Genomic DNA, 17,214 nt, shown 5'->3' on the forward strand with positions numbered 1-17,214 from the left:
GTATGTTAAAAGCTATATATGATTGTGTCACCAAAAAAGATGCCCACTCAAGTCTGAAAATGGAAAACCTTAATATATGTCTATTTGACCAATTTTAAAGGACTGTATAATAAACCAGATAACATCTACGAGGTCTGTTAGAAAAGTATTGGACCTTTATATTTTTTGCAAAAACCTGATGGATTTGAATCATGTGTGCTTGCATGAGCAAACCTTGAACCTTCGTGCGCATGCGTGAACTTTTTCACGCCTGTCGATTGCATCATTTTCTGGTAAGCAGCCTTTGTGTGGGACGTGTGTCGTGCGCTCGGTGGATTTTCATTTCAAGGAAAAAGACGGAACGACAGGAGCAGCACCACATCAAATTTTGCCAGAAACTGGGCGACAGCCAGGTGGAAACTATTTGGATGATTCAGACGGCTTTGGTGACGATGCTATGGGCATCACACAGATTAAGGAGCGGTACAACCGGTTTAAAGACGTCTGCACAACGGTGGAGAGCGAGCCACACTCCGGGCGGCCATCAACATGCTGAAATGACCAGATCATTTGCAAAGTGAACGCTGTGGAGATGCAGGACCGTCGTGTGACTATCCGAGAAATTGCGGAAGAGGTGGACATCAGCACTTTTTCTGCACATTCTACTGTGACAGAAGATTTGGCCATGAAAAGAGTGGCTGTGAAATTCATGCTGCTGCTGACGGCGGCGCAAAAGCGCCTCCGTGTTGAAGTCTCACAGGACATGCTGTGACATGCCCACCTCTTCCACAATTTCTCGGATAGTCACACGACTGAAAAGTCACCGAAAGCTGTCTGAATCATCCGAATGGTTTCCACCTGGCTGTCGCCCAGTTTCTGGCAAAATTTGATGCGGCGCTGCTCCAGTCGTTCCGTCTTTTTTCTTGAAATGAAAATCCGGCGAGCGCACAACACACACCTCACACAAAGGCTGCTTACCAGAAAATGATGCAATCGTCAGGCGTGAAAAAGTTCACGCATGCGCACGAAGGTTCAAGGTTGGCTCATGCAAGCACACGTGATTCAAATCCATCAGGTTTTTGGAAAAAATAAAAAGGTCCGATACTTTTCTAACAGACCTCTTATATTTTTTTCCAGGAAATTGAATAAGAGCAATTCCCAAAGAGGTACCAACCCCACTTGACTCCATAGTTAATAGCATGCATGTAAAATACTGAAATAACTTTGATTTAAAAAAAAATGTACTGGATGTGTCCTTTGGATTTTCTTTTGACCAATGTCTACCCGACCTGCAGAAACAGGGATGGCAAATGGCAATCTAGTCAGCCACATATCTGACATTTGGCTTCATTTTTTGAGAGCCACTGAAGCGTCCATTTGTATTTAAAGTCAGTGGGACGACACACTCCACTTAGATTCCCAGTGAGCCAAAAATGAAAACAAAAACACTGTCACGCTGATTTACAACAAAACCCACATAGTCCTGAGTGAAAAAAGAAAATAAAAAAAAAAATGCCAAGGATTTTATATGGATGGTAATCTATATGCATGGCCTAAATTTTTCACCGTTGCTAAGGAATTTAAAGAGGGACCAGCCAATTGGTTTCCACGCTCTTTGTAGCCTCAAGGTGCTATATGCTAATGAGGGTCACGTGTTGTATGTGGTGTACGTGTTGAAATACAGTCATTAAAAGGGAATTTCCAAGTGATATGTATCTCTCTGTCTCACACACACACACACACACACACACACACACACACACACACACACACACACACACACACACACACACACACACACACACACACACACACACACACACACACACACACACACACACACAAAACTGCTTTACCATTCGACGTGTGTTTGTTTCTGGCTCAGTTCAAGTTACCGTATTTGTCTGACACCATACAGACCTGCAAGTATTAGCACACAGCCATTTAAGGCCAAGGATTTTCAGGGTGTACAGAGAGAGCAGAAACTAATTGAAACCTTTGGCAATGAGTTAGGTCGGTGCTGAGGTGAGTTGAGGACATTAATCAATCAAAGGAATTGTTTCAGCATCTTGTAGTATCAGAAACAGGGCTACTACACAAAGTCATTAATGGCGAGAGAGAGAGAGAGAGAGAGAGAGAGAGAGAGAGAGAGAGAGCAGTAACTGCAGCAGTCATTATTTAGCCTCGTCAAAAGTCAAAAAAGTGAAGAGATACAGAATTTTGAGCAGCTAATGTCGTGTCTGCAGGAATGGCTGTGGATCCTTGTCATTGGTGGCCTCTATGTCACGTGACATGGATTATTCATGCTATTTGCCGTTGCGTTTCATTGACCATGCAATAGTTGTTTTTAGCGTGCAATTTTGGTGCTATATGCCCTGACCACTGCGCATGATCACACCACTGGGGGCGGCATTTAGCTAAACATGGCGGGGTTTGTTTTGCTGGTGGATGACGATTTCAAGGAGCTAACTGACGCTGCTAATTCTTCTAACACACACACACAAAAAAAAACCAAATCCACTACGCCGTAAGCCGTCTGGAGACATGAAGAGCTGTTAGGATAAAGAGGATAAAGTTAGGATGAAAAACCGGACAAATTTCTGAAGCGATTTTTCGCTGGACTGAGGAGAGCAGATGGCAGTCTGTACAAGAAGTCAGTGGACAGCATCACGGACTACTGAGAACAATTTTGGACTCCTATTTAAAGTTTGTGTTGGACTGTTAAGCACTCGTGAAGAACACCTAAATGTAATAATAAAATATCAAATGGCAAGGATCTGTTTTCGCCATTATATAAAACAAATAATGAATGTTTTTTCCATTCTTTCAATGGAACAAATATTTAATGAGGTGAAAGATGGAACATTCATTAGTGTATAATTACCTGCAACAATAAATTGGTGTGTTTTCATGAGTTTAGAATGAGTCTTTTGTATCTTCATTGGAATGGGCCCCTCATGGAGGCGACCATGTAGCACCGCCATATTTATACAATAGCCCTAAGGCAGGGGTGCCCAAGTTCGGTCCTCGAGATCTACCTTCCTGACACTCTTAGTTGTCTCCCTTTTCCAATACACCTGAATCCAATGAAAGGCTCATTAAAAGCCTGCTAACGAGTCTTTCATTGGATTCAGGTGTGTTGGACAGGGAGACAACTAAGCGTGTCAGGAAGGTAGCTCTCGAGGACCGAACTTGGGCACCCCTGCCCTAAGGGGACATGTATAGTACTTTGCTTTTCAGATTTTTGCAGCATGGATGGAAGACTGAAGAAAAACAAAGAGGAATCAGTGGTTGCTCCCCTATAAACTATCTGCTAGTTCTGAGTATAAGCTAACAAGTTTGAGAACCTTCATTTTTGTGAATTAGAGCATCATACATCTCACTTATGACAAAAGAAGGCTAGAGAGCATGAATCCGCATCACCAAAGAAGTGAAAACATGAAGGGAAACAAAATTATGGCCACAGATGGCATAATACATCCTGCAACCTCACCACTAGATGACACTAAATCCTACACACTGTAGCTTTAGCAGTCAAAGAATTGATCAAAGAACAGACTGAAGTGGGCCTCAGATGGTACAGTTGTCACCAGCAGACACAAGACAGTGTTGTCTTTCAGAGCCTATAGAACACTGAACAACAACAACAACAAAAAAAATATGAGGTACCACACCAGGAGTCCTGAAAGTACAAATGTCTCAACTGACATTTCTACTCTTTTTAAGTACACTGGCATATTATAGTGACAACATTTTGCACCAGTCACAGCAAACAAAGAACAGGTCATACAAATGTGTAATAGCAAATAAAAGCAAATTTTTCCAAAGGACTGACATGAGATAAATCCTGGTTGCATCTCCCTCAAGGCTCTATATTAGCACTCAGCATGTCTCATGTTGTCACTTTGGCTGAAGGCATTTTGCTTTATTAATGATCTTGACATGGTGTACTGAACTTGTGAACCCGTCACACACGGTCTCTTCCTCAATTTCCTGAACGACCTGTTCAGCGGATCTGCCGCAATAGCAGGTGATTGTTGGAGAGCCACTAACAATCCTGAGTGAGGGTGACATCCTTCACTGCTCGAGCCTGCGTGAAGGGAGGAAAGCATTCGTCTAACAATGGCCTGTCAGTGCTCGTCGCACTGTCTCTGTGCATTGAAAGGTGACATCAGCAGGACGCGGTGACACACAGCAGTGTATTCACAGTGCCAAAAGTTGCAGTGGTCCTTATTGTATCATTCTGCATAGAATAATCCTCTACAGGATCTAGGAGAGGTCACACTGAAAATATACCAATGTTTGATCAGATACACATGATTATGAAGACAATCAGATACTAAACATACTTAAAATACATTTAGGTGCATAAATGTATTCTTCTGCTGTAGCGACATTTAATACCAAAGGCATGTCAGAAAAAGGGCCCATTTGTCATGAATGGGCAAAATGTAAAATGTGTATTGTTTGACAACAACTCCATAAAACAATGGATCAAAGTAGAAAATTGGAGGTATTTCACAAGGTGGGTGGGGGTGGGGGTGGTGGAGGAAATGTTCCATGAACTACAAAATTATGATGTGTGCATTGTGCTTAAAAAACATTTATGTCTACAACAACAATCAAAATCACATTATGCACTTCAAAATCCAGATATTTATTCACTCCACTCAAGAAAAATTGCACCAGAAGAGGAAATTGTAGATTTTGGGGCCATTCATGCCCAACATTAAATAAGGATACAGGACTAGTGAGTGTCAGAGCAACAATCCAGGATGAGACGAGGAGCATTCATGAATACATCAGAAAGATGGTCCCCCGAGATCAGCTGCTACAAGAATGCCTCAGGCAGGTGAATAAATATGGTGATAAGGAACAGGAGAAGGAGATATCATGGAAGATCAAGCCCCTCCATGGGTTATACCATCGACAGGTAGTGGAAGTGGCTGACATCAAGAAGACCTACCAGTGGCTGGAAAAGGCGGGCCTAAAGGACAGCACAGAGACTCTGATCATGGCAGCACAAGAACAATCCCTAAGCACCAGATCCATCAAGGCAGCAGTCTACCACAGCTGACAGAACCCATGTTACAGGGTGTGCATATGTGCCCCAGAGACAGCCCAGCACGCAGTGGCAGGATGGAAGATGCAAGATGGGACAGCATAACCTGAGAGGCACAACCAAGTGTCGGGAATTGTGTACAGGAAAACTTGTGCCACATACAGATTAGAAGTCCCCAAGTCCCAATGGAAGATGCCACCAAAGGTGGTTGAGAACAACAGGGCTAAGGTGCTGTGGGACTTCAAATTCCAGGCAGACAAGCAGCTGCTGGCGAACAAACCACACAGTGTTGGTTGACAAAGGAAACAAAAAGTCAGTTGTGATCGATGTGGCAATCCCAGCTAACAGCAACATCAGAAAGAAGGAGCACAAGAAAACAGAAGTACCAATGGCTGAAGAAGCAACTGGAGCAGATGTGGAAGGTAAAGTCCAAAGTGGTCCCAGTGGTAATAGAAGCAATGGGAGCTGTAACCTGGAAAATGGAAGAGTGGCTACAGCAGATTCCAGGCACAACATCAGAGGTCTCTGTCCAGAAGAGTGTAGTCCTAGGAATAGGTAAGATACTGCGCCAAACCCTCAAAACCTCAAACTCCCAGGCCTCTGGTAGATGCTTAAGGAATACACCCCCCACCCCACCCCACCCACCCCCCAGAGGTGTGTGAAACAGATTTTTTTGTATGTATGCGTATGTATGTGTGTGTATATACAGTGAGGAAAATAAGTATTTTGATCCACTGTTAATTTTGCAAGTTTTCCCACCTACAAAGAATAGAGAGGTCTGTAATTGTTATCGTAGGTACACTTGAACTGTGAGAGATAGAATCTAAAAAAAAAAAAACCCTGCAGAAAATCACATTGTATGATTTTAAATAATTAATTTGCATTTTATTGCATGAAATAAGTATTTGATCACCTACCAACCAGCAAGAATTCTGGCTCTCACAGACCCAATAGTTTTTTCTTTAAGAAGCCCTCCTGTTCTGCACTTTTTTTACCTGTATTAATTGCACCTATTTGAACTTGTTACCTGTATAAAAGACACCTGTCCACACACTCAATCAATCACACTCCAACCTGACCACCATGGCCAAGACCAAAGAGCTGTCTAAGGACAACAGGGACAAAATTGTAGACCTGCACAAGGCTGAGATGGACTACAGGACAACAGGCAAGCAGCTTGGTGAGAAGGCAACAACTGTTGGCACAATTATTAGAAAATGGAAGAAACACAATGATGAATGATGAAAGATGGGTCATGGCTGGGACCGAAACACACAGCCAGGGCAACAAAGGAGTGACTCCGTAAGAAGCATTTCACAGCCCTGGAGTGGCCTAGCCAGTCTCCAGACCTGAACACAATAGAAAATCCTTGGAGGGAGCTGAAACCTGAAAGATATGAAGAAGATCTGTATGGAGGAGTGGACCAAAATCCCTGCTATAGTGTGCAAATCTGTTCAAGAACTACAGGAAACATAGTACTAGGGGAGCTACGACCACTACCTTTGCAACCCCCCCGCCAGGACTAAACCAAACCAACTGTTTTAAGTTCCTTAGATGACCCTAAAACACAATCAGGATGTTCCCAAAAATAAAAACTGGCCTCAAGTCAGTTATCCAAGATGGCTGCCAAAATGTTTTTTTTTTTTTCTTCACTAAAACACCTCACACAACATATAAACAATTTAAATATCACAGCAATTCATTGCAGGTCACAGCAAACTCATTTGTGCCTAAACTAAATTCATTCATGGGTTTAAGATTCAAAATGGCGTCTAAAATGGCCACCAATAGACCCTTATCATTAAAATACAGAGTACGAACAAACAATAGACTTGAAATCATGACAGAAATCATTGGTGTTTTAGTGAAAAAACTCTATTTTGGCAGTCATCTTGGATGCCATCTTGGATAACTGGCTTGAGGCCAGTTTTTTTTTTATTATTATTTTTGGGAACATCCTAATTGTGTTTTGGGGTCATCTAAGGAACCTAAAAAAGTTGGTTTTGTTTAGTCCTGGGGGAGAGGGGGTGCAAAGGTACTGGTCATAGCTCCCCTAGTATAGGACCTCTACAATTGGCAACAAAGGTTTCTGTACCAAATATTAAGGCCTGTTTTTCTATTTCATCAAATACTTATTTCATGTAATAAAATGCAAATTAATTATTTAAAAATCCTACAATGTGAATTTTCTTTTTAGATTATGTCTCTCACAGTTGAAGTGTACCTAACTCAGCCACATGGGGTGTGCAGCCAGTACATTCTGAGTGCCGGTCCAAAGCCCGGATAAATGAGGAGGGTTGCGTCAGGAAGGGCATCCGGCGTAAAACAAGCCAACCCAACTATGCAGACTCAGAATCGAATTCCCATACCGGATCAGTCGCGGCCTGGGTTAACAACGTCCGCCACTGGTGCTATTGCCCAACAGGGTGCCGGTGGAAATTGGGCTACTGCTGGGCAAAGACGACAAAGAAGAGGAGGAAAATGTTGCCACGAACAGCGGGAGAAGAAGAAAACTAGAAGGGTGGAAATGAGAGTGGGGACTTTGAATGTTGGTAGTATGACTGGTAAAGGGAGAGAGCTGGCTGATATGATGGAGAGGAGAAAGGTAGACATATTGTGTGTGCAAGAGACCAAGTGGAAGGGAACTAAGAGCAGGAGCATCGGCGGTGGGTACAAGTTGTTGTACCATGGTGAGGACAGGAAGAGAAATGGTGTTGGGGTCATTTTAAAGGAAGAGTATGTTAAAAGTGTGTTGGAGGTTAAGCAAGTGTCTGACAGGGTGATGAGTGTGAAGTTGGAAATTGAAGTGGTGATGATGAATATCATCAGTGCATATGCCCCACAGGTAGGTTGTGAGATGAAGGAGAAAGAAGATTTCTGGAGTGTGTTAGATGAGGTGGTGGAGAGTGTGCCCAAGCATGAAACAGTGGTGATAGGAGCAGACTTCAATGGGCATGTTGGTGAAGGGAACAGAGGTGATGAGGAAGTAATGGGTAGATATGGTATCAAGGATAGGAATGGGGAAGGACAGATGGTAGTTGATTTTGCAAAAAGGATGGAAATGGCTGTGGTGAATACCTACTTTAAGAAAAGGGAGGAGCACAGGGTAACATATAAGAGTGGAGGAAGGTGCACACAGGTGGACTACATTCTTTATAAGAGATGCAAGCTAAAAGAAATCACAGACTGTAAGGTGGTAGCAGGAGAGAGTGTCACTAGAGAGCATAGGATGGTTGTTTGTAGGATGACTTTAGAGGTAAAGAAGAAGAAGAGAGTGAGAGCTCAACAAAGGATCAGATGGTGGAAGCTGAAGGAGGAAGACTGTTGTGTGAAATTTAGCGAGCAGGTGAGAGAAGCACTAGTTGGAGGGGAAGCAATTTTGGACAACTGGAAAAGTACTGCAGATGTGGTGAGGGAGACAGCTAGGGCAGTACTGGGTATGACATCTGGACAGTGGAAGGAAGACAAGGAGACTTGGTGGTAGAATGAAGAGGTCCAGGAAAGCATAAGGAGAAAGAGGTTGGCGAAAAAGTTTTGGGATAGTCGGAGAGATGAAGAAAGTAGACAGGAGTACAAGGAGATGCGGCGTAAGGCGAGAAGAGAAGTGGCAAAAGCAAAGGAAAAGGCATATTGCGAGCTGTACAAGAAGTTGAATAGTAAGGAAGGAGAAAAGGACTCGTATCGATTGGCCAGACAAAGGGACAGAGCTGGAAAGGATGTGCAGCAGGTTAGGGTGGTAAAAGATGCACATGGTAATGTGCTGACAAGTGAGGAGTGTGTGCTGAGAAGGTGGAGGGAATATTTTGCAGAGTTGATGAATAAAGAAAATGAGCGAGAGAAAAGGCTGGATGATGTAGTGAGAGTAAATCAGGAAGTAAAAGAGATTAGCAAGGAAGAAGTGAGGGCTGCTATGAAGAGGATGAAGAGTGGAAAGGCAGTTGGTCCAGATGACATTCCAATGGAGGCATGGAAATGTCTAGGAGACATGGCAGTAGAGTTTCTAACCAGATTGTTTAATAAAATCTTGGAAAGTGAGAGGATGCCTGAGGAGTGGAGACAAAGTGTGCTGGTTCCTATTTTCAAGAACAAGGGTGATGTGCAGAGCTGCAGTAACTACAGAGGCATAAAGCTGATCAGCCACAGCATGAAGTTATGGGAAAGAGTAGTAGAAGCTAGGCTTAGAAAACAGGTGAAGATCTGTGAGCAGCAATATGGTTTCATGCCGAGAAAGAGCACTACAGATGCAATGTTTGCTCTGAGAATACTGTTGGAAAAGTACAGAGAAGGACAGAAAGAGTTACACTGTGTGTTTGTGGACTTAGAAAAAGCTTATGATAGGGTGCCAAGAGAAGAGTTGTGGCATTGTATGAGGAAGTCTGTAGTGGCAGAGAAGTATGTTAGGGTAGTGCAGGACGTACAAGAATAGTGTGACAGAGGTGAGATGCGCAGTCGGAATGACAGACCCATTCAAGGTGGAGGTGGGATTAAACCAAGGATCAGCTCTGAGTCCTTTCTTGTTTGCAGTGGTGATGGACAGGTTGACAGATGAGATCAGACAGGAGTCCCCATGGACTATGATGTTTGCAGATGACATTGTGATCTGTAGTGAGAGTAGAGAGCAAGTTGAGTCTAGTCTGGAGAAGTGGAGATATGCTTTGGAGAGAAGGGGAATGAAAGTCAGTAGAAGCAAGACTGAGTACATGTGTGTGAATGAGAGGGAGCCCAGTGGAATAGTGCAGTTACAAGGAGTAGAAGTGGTGAAAGTAGATGAGTTTAAATATTTGGGGTCAACTGTTCAAAGTAATGGAGAGTGTGGTAGAGAGGTGAAGAAGAGAGTGCAGGCAGGGTGGAGTGGGTGGAGAAAGGTGGCAGGAGTGATTTGTGACCGAAGAATATCAGCAAGAGTGAAGGGGAAAGTTTACAAAACAGTAGTGAGACCAGCTATGTTGTATGGTTTAGAGACAGTGGCACTAACAAAAAGACAGGAGGCAGAGCTGGAGGTGGCAGAGCTGAAGATGTTGAGATTCTCTTTGGGAGTGACAAGAATGAACAATATTAGGAATGAACATATCAGAGGGACAGCTCAGGTGGGACGGTTTGGAGACAAAGTCAGAGAGGCGAGATTGAGATGGTTTGGACATGTGCAGAGGAGGGACCCAGGGTATATAGGGAGAAGGATGCTGAGGATGGAGCCACCAGGCAGGAGGAGAAGAGGGAGACCAAAGAGGAGGTTCATGGATGTGCTGAGGGAGGACATGCAGGTGGTTGGTGTGACAGAGGAAGATACAGAGGACAGGGTGAGATGGAAACGATTGATCTGCTGTGGCGACCCCTAACGGGAACAGCCGAAAGACAAAGAAGAAGACAGTTGAAGTGTACCTCCAATAACAAACAAACAAACAAATAAACAAACAAAAAACAAACACAAAACAGACCTCTCCATTCTTTGTAGGTGGGAAAACTTGAAAAATCAACAGTGGATCAAATACTTATTTGCCTCAGTGTATGTGTGTATGTATATGTGTGTGAAACTGATCTGGTTGAATTAAGACGAGTGAGCTGTATTACTGTAGCTGTCTGAAAAAGCGGATAATACGACCCCTTTTAAAACTTTAAGCAGTAAAGCATATGATGAGCCATTTTCTGTGTGGTGTGTAACAGGTGGCGAATCAGAATCCCGTTTGATTTAGTGCCATTGTTTTGCTTTAATTTGATGCCCTCACTTAACTTTGTTCCTGGCCATCTGGAAAGGACACACATTTTAAATAGGAGCTTGTGTTTGCTTGTTTTTGATATTCTGCATACACCATCATAAACACACACATATACACTGGGCAGTGCTTGGCATAATTAGCTGAATAATGTTAAGGGGACAGGTGAATAACAGGGACACTGGGGATATATAAACAAAGAAATAAAATTCTACTTTGTGATGCGACACTGTAGGTGAAACAGGACCAGAATTTTCTTGCATAAATCTTAACAAATAGATATTCTGTGTCTGAGTTCAAATTTGGACATGAGATCTGCATCTGAAATCAACGTGACAAATGATTTGGTACCTGGGGACAGCACTTCAAAGAAAGTGTATTTTGGTGTCTCTTTTTAGTAATATTTTTGGAAACATCACCACCTATTTTGTGCACAAAAAAACAGCGCGCATCCTCATCAAGAACACACAAAGTCACACACAGTGCATGCTTAGATAGCAGAAAGTTGCTTTTTATCCACCATCATGCACACTCATCCCTGTCACGAGTAACAATAACAATAAGAGGAATGGTGTGATCGTGATTACGTGTGTTATGTGTGTACTTCTGTGCATTACTTTTAACCTGGACTTCTTTGTTCTCAAGGCAAATGCACCTTGGGTGTATCAGCATGTTCGTCCTTAAATGGAGTTCAAAATTTGGCGAAGCCTGTGTTGACGTGTGTGTGTGTGTGTGTGTGTGTGAGACCATGACACAAGCTCAAGTTGTTACTCGTGTGCAGGTCAGCACCATGCACAGATGCTCCTGACATCAAGATGTAACTGTGCAAATGTCGCTTTGAATAATGCCGTCTGCAAACTGCATTGACGGAAATGTCAGGCAGGCATGTTAGGTTTTGAGAGCTCAAACCTGGCAACCTTGTCGCTCCAGTAAGTCTAATGAAGCATTACATAATTGGAGACTCACCTGTTGTATGTGTGTGTGTGCACCTGTGTGGTTGTATATCTGTATAGACATAAAAAATTAACACAGATTACAACAGTATTTGTTAACCCCTTTGCCATGGTTTTGTAATTTTGACATGCCTTGCCCTTGGTGTCATAATGTTGCTGTGGATTATTTTGTTTGGAAATTAGAAACGGCTCTGCCTCTGAAAAGAATTCCTTGCTAAATGCATTATAAATGCCATTGTGAAGAGCAGAGGGAGTTGCAGAGGAAGGAGTGCATATGGATGGCATTTACAAGGTGGCAAAAAAAGAAGAAGTGCGAAAATAGGTTTTGAGCATGAGTCAAAGTCTGCAATCTTTGGAAGGCGTAAAAAAACTGACGAGTGCCATCACCACCCTCATCATCGCCACCATCCTCACCTCACGGTGGCTATAATGGCTCTTATTTTTTTTTCTCCTGTTATCCTCGCTGTCACCTTCAGAAATATCACCCGTGTGCGTCTGGCTGAGCCCGCTGTCTCTTATCTGCCTCATTTGAATGCAACTCTCAAAGCGAATAATAAATAAATAAATAAATAACCATGTTGAACTGTCTCACCTTCCAAAACAGATACATCACACTTTCACAGAAGGCAATAAAAGCAATGCAAGCCGAGTTCCCAACAGTTTTGAAGACAGGCACAGTATTTCAGCTCCGCTCATCAATATGCAAAACATCAGAGCATTACTTGCCACAAGAATATTCCCTGCACTGCACACACTGCAAAATGTACACAAATATCACATTATGTCTCTGCATGTTTGTTTGTTTATTTATTTATTTTTATAAAGAAAACAAGCCTTGATTGAACAGGGAAAAGTATGCAGCTCTTTTTGCCGACATAATCACATTTTGATGAAAAGCATTATCGGATTCAAAGCACCAAAATGCCTTTTGTGATTTTAATACTCTGCAGGCAATTGTCAGACTAAAGAGGAAGAGAGAGCCAGAGAGAGAACTCCGGGGCTGAAATCAATGCGCTACCTTTTATTGGGTAAGAAGTCAACAATCTCACAACAGTGGATTACATTTCAAAGCTCCAAGCCTAGTGCCTTCCAGTAGAGCAGCTTGCACAGTGTGGGAGAAAGGTGTTGTAGCGTGGGAGCGAGGAGTGTTCACTGTGACCTACAGGAGGGTATATGTAGGTTAACTTAGTCCCTCGATCTGCCTGCAGTACTTGCTCTGCCTTTCTCTTTCTCTTCTGCTCCCTTGGCTGGTTTTCCTGGATTGTTAAATCCCTGCTGCTTTAATCTCCTTACTCAGCTACATCCTCTTTAAAGATGCACAACCACATGAGCGACGTGGGATACATCAAATAGGGACTGGTGCTGGGCATGGTGCGGCAGAACAAGCGGAATTGGGGATCTGAGTAGACAGAGACTTATTAGTAAAATTTGCAAGCGAGAAAGAGGAGCGCGTCTTAAGCTTTTGAACTTTTGTTCTCCTTGAGGATTATTGGATCGAATAGAAACTGGTAGTTTAATCTGGACATTTCCCAAATGATTGTAAAAAAAAAAAAGACATCAAGAGATCGAGTGTATATTAGCAAATGCAAGGGTCACACACTGTGGACTACCCAATGCTGACTTATTATACTTTGTTTGTATAGCTTATATGTAGCACTACTGAAATACACAGCTAACACATAAATGCACAAAATACTCCAGCAGCTAATCAGTATACAAATCTAGTACATGCCTATGTTTCTGTTACCTTCAGCTAAACACATTTGATGCTGATCCATAGTGCATCAAATATTTCTTCCTTCCCTTTATCATTGGGAAGTTGGGGATCAGAAAGACACTTGGGCACTCAGCAGAATTTGGGCATTGACACCCCCACCCCCTAGCTAAAAGACAACCACATATTTTTCATGAGCTCAACTCACTTCCCTTCCCTCATCAATTACTACTGTGCACAAATGTCAATAAATCATCAGCAAACAGGAGCACACAGCACCCCAAGATTCAAGAAGCTGATCATTTCAAATGAAGATCATGGCTGTGCTAAATGCCATGTGGAATTGGTATGACAAGAATGAAATTTCTGGGTCATTCTTCATCTTTTAAGTTCACTAGCTCTAGGTCGTACACAGGAGCTCAAGCAAGAAATAAGATGAATAAAATCTGCAACAACTGTGATTACCAGATGTGGTCATGGCAATTACAGTAAGCCAATTTGTTTGCTTTCTTTTAATCTCAGTTTCTGGAAAAACAAAAATAGGAAGTCAGATAACACAACCAAACATGCAGTTTCTCTATTAACAGCCTCTTTGTGTAAAATACATCAAACCATACCTGTTTCCCAGAAGTAGACAGACCTTCCGTCCTCTGTCTGGGCGTGAGCCTTCCACAAGCCACAAAACAGCAGCAATGTCACCAAAAGGCACCAGCTGCTCTCTGTGCTTTTCCGGAAGGTGCTTGGAACCACCCTCCACCCCAGCTCCATGGTCCAACGCAGGATCACAGTTAATCCACTCAGCTCAGAAGCACAGCAAAGGCAACATAAATAAATGTCAATAAAAATCACACAGCAGTCCAGAAAGGAGCGAGAAGACACGCATGCTTTCAGTTTGAGGGTGTGTAAAGGTAAGAGGGGGCGAGTGTCCTGCTAGAGTTGGGCTCCGGTCTTCTGAAGGGCAGACAGAGTTGTTTGTCCTTGTTTGTTTTCCTCCTAAGTTGGCAGGACAGCTCCCACGGGGAGGCGGTCAGAGCTGCAGATGAATGGCACAGCCTCCTTCCTCCATCGCATCCGCTCCCACTGTTGCTGCCTCTGTCCTCTGGCTGTGGAGCAGTGACAGTGGGTGAGTGTCTGCAGTGTTGTTCTCCTCCCTCCTCTCTCTCTCTCTTTCTCACTCACTCACTCTCTTGCTCTTCGTCTCCCATTCGCTCACTCTCATTTGATCTTCCTGTGCCACCCTGCACTCTCTCCTTCTCCTCCAGCTTTCTTTTTCTGTTTTTCTCTGCTGCCCTCATCTGCTTCTACATCTCTCATGTTCTCCTTATTATTACCCTCTGCATCTCTGGCGTGCTCACTTTCTGTCTCCCCTTCTATCTCTCCTTTTATCTCCTTCCTAAGGCATGAGGATGGATATGTGTATTTTATCCTCTTCTACTTGTCATCTGTGTGCAGTGTTAGGAAAGCGACCGAAAAGCGGTGAGGAGATCCTGTAAGCACTGTTCTCAGGATCAGACACAGAGAGAAAGGACGGAGGGAAGCGGGTGCTGATGGGGGATGCAAGGAAAAGCATCCTCCAGAGGAGGGGTGATGATGAGGGAGAATGAGGGAGGGAGTGTTTGGAGGACTGGGAAAGGGTTGCAAAAGTGAAATGGAGGAGACACAATGAGTATTTAAAGTAATCCTCTTAACATGGTCATATTAAAAATATGTATATGGGCGCTGTGCATTCTCTATCACAGATTGTGATTTCAAAACCCTGAGCCAAATGGTAGCAGCCCAGATCACAGGCATACTGAGAGAAACCAGTGGGTGTTCTGACAAAATGGGATAAATCAATTTTTGTTGTTGTTGTTGTTTTGTTTTTTTGGCTGTGATTCCCCATTTGTGTTCAGGCATGAGCTTGAAGTGTTTAGCTTTAGGTTAAGTGCTCGTGGCTGACAAACACACCCCTTACTCCACAGGCAATCTTTCAGCTGCAGCTATTCATTTATTTCAAAATCCTCTTTTGCGTGGGATGCGCCTCATGTATCAGTGGTTTTTGGAGCAAGAGAGAGAGAGGGAGAGAGAGAGAGAGAGAGAGAGAGAGAGAGGGAGGGAGAAAGAGAGAGCAAGAAGACCTGAGGGGTAGAATGTCACCAGTAGAGACTTCAAAAACGTAGAAGAATCAAACTCTCCCTGCAATGGCTCCATACTCGTGATGGGAAGAGTTGTTCAGTTTTAGGAGTCATCTCTGTGTTACTTTCACTTAAAAGATAGATAGATAGATAGATAGATAGATAGATAGATAGATAGATAGATAGATAGATAGATAGATAGATAGATAGATAGCTTTTATTATCATTGTCATTACAACAAGATTTCCGCACTCACATTCCACATACAAACAGCAATTATTCCACAATTATTACTTGTTTACCGTAATAACACACATCAGAATTAGGACAACACATATACATTTGACATTGTTTATGTGCACTAAACTTGAAACAGTCCGTTTTCCAAATTGAGGCGATCTGAGTGTGTTGGTAGCCGCCGCAACTGCAGTCGCACCGCCTGCCAGCTTGGGAAGAACGGGGGCCTGCCGCAAAACATTTGTTCATTTCGTTTGTCTTCACTGACAAGCTCTTTGATCTCCTTTGTCGTTATTTCACGATGTTTCTCTGTGATGCATGGCTCCCTTTTGATTGATTTTGGCTCATTCTCTTGCTTGTTTATTCCAATTTCCTGCTAATCAACTCATCAACACAACTTCTGGCTCCTCATATCAGCTGATTTAGCCCACTTTTCATAAAAAAATAAAATCCTGCTCCTTGAATGAGTCCACTGAGCTCAATACTAGTCCTCATATCAGGTCATTTAGCTCACTGTTTGCCACAACTTCCTGAACATCTGATGACTTAATTTAACTCACCTTTTTCGTAACACGGTGCTCCTGGGATCAGTTCATTTAGCTCACGGTTCATTACAACTTCCCCCTCGCAGATGAGTTCATTAAGCTAATTTTTATCACTTTATTTCAATGATCATCATGTTGTTGTTCATCTGGTCAGTTAATTCGTCATTCATCCCAACATGTTGCTTCTTAGATCAGTTCATTTTGTTCATAATCATCATGAATTCCTGCTGCTTTGCTCAGTTAATTTAGTTCTGTGTTCATCATGAGGTCTTGCTTTTGAAATCAGACCATTTAGATCATCATTCATCACAACCTGCTGCCCCAAAGTTCAATTAGCAAATCATAGACCCCTTTCCATTCTGGGCGTGGTTACCCAAGATTCCTTGTGTGCCTCCATGTTGTAAGGCAGAAAACATAAACACTGAGCAAGTGCCGGTTGAGCCGTGAAGCCCTAGTTATCTCTAAAGGGAGACAATGGCTAATTCATGCATGGTGTTCAGGTGTCCAAACCATGAAAATGCAGGCAAGAGGTCACTAAAATGTTTTGACAACCCAAATCATTACACATCGAGGAGAAACGACAGAGGAGCTCTCAAGAGAGAGAGAGAGTGACACTGGCTGTAGTTAGCTCGGTTCAATGGAGAAAATTTCAACCCTGAACCGAGCAAACGTATTGCAAAGTGTGCTCTCAGCATTTGGTCTCAGGTAAGTGTTTTTGGTAGTGTTGGGACGACTAATGAAAATCATTATTTGACTAGTCGGGTACCATTAGTCATCAACTACTCGGCGACTAAATTTGACATTGAATGAATTAAGCCCATTTTGAATCTTCATAGTGAAACTCAAATGTGACATTTATTTTAACAAATTCTGAGCACAAAATCACAAATACAAAAAAA

The 17,214-nt window shown here is 42.9% G+C and overlaps 1 protein-coding gene across 5 annotated transcripts in view; it reads right to left on the reverse strand.

Moving 5' to 3' along the window:
* The window catches only part of LOC117514031 (thrombospondin type-1 domain-containing protein 7A), a 602,038-nt gene extending 587,242 nt beyond the window's left edge, over positions 1-14,796 (reverse strand). For 4 of the 5 annotated variants that reach the window (XM_034174317.1, XM_034174314.1, XM_034174312.1 and 1 more), the window contains exon 1: positions 14,037-14,795. In XM_034174317.1, the coding sequence (XP_034030208.1) occupies positions 14,037-14,187 (151 nt within the window). In that variant the 5' untranslated portion in view covers positions 14,188-14,795. Of the gene's footprint in view, positions 1-14,036 lie in introns of all 5 variants that reach the window. The other variant, XM_034174316.1, reaches the window with a different exon arrangement.
* Positions 14,797-17,214: the final 2,418 nt, after the last annotated feature.

Source organism: Thalassophryne amazonica, chromosome 7 (assembly GCF_902500255.1).
Source record: "Thalassophryne amazonica chromosome 7, fThaAma1.1, whole genome shotgun sequence".
NCBI lineage: Eukaryota > Metazoa > Chordata > Actinopteri > Batrachoidiformes > Batrachoididae > Thalassophryne > Thalassophryne amazonica.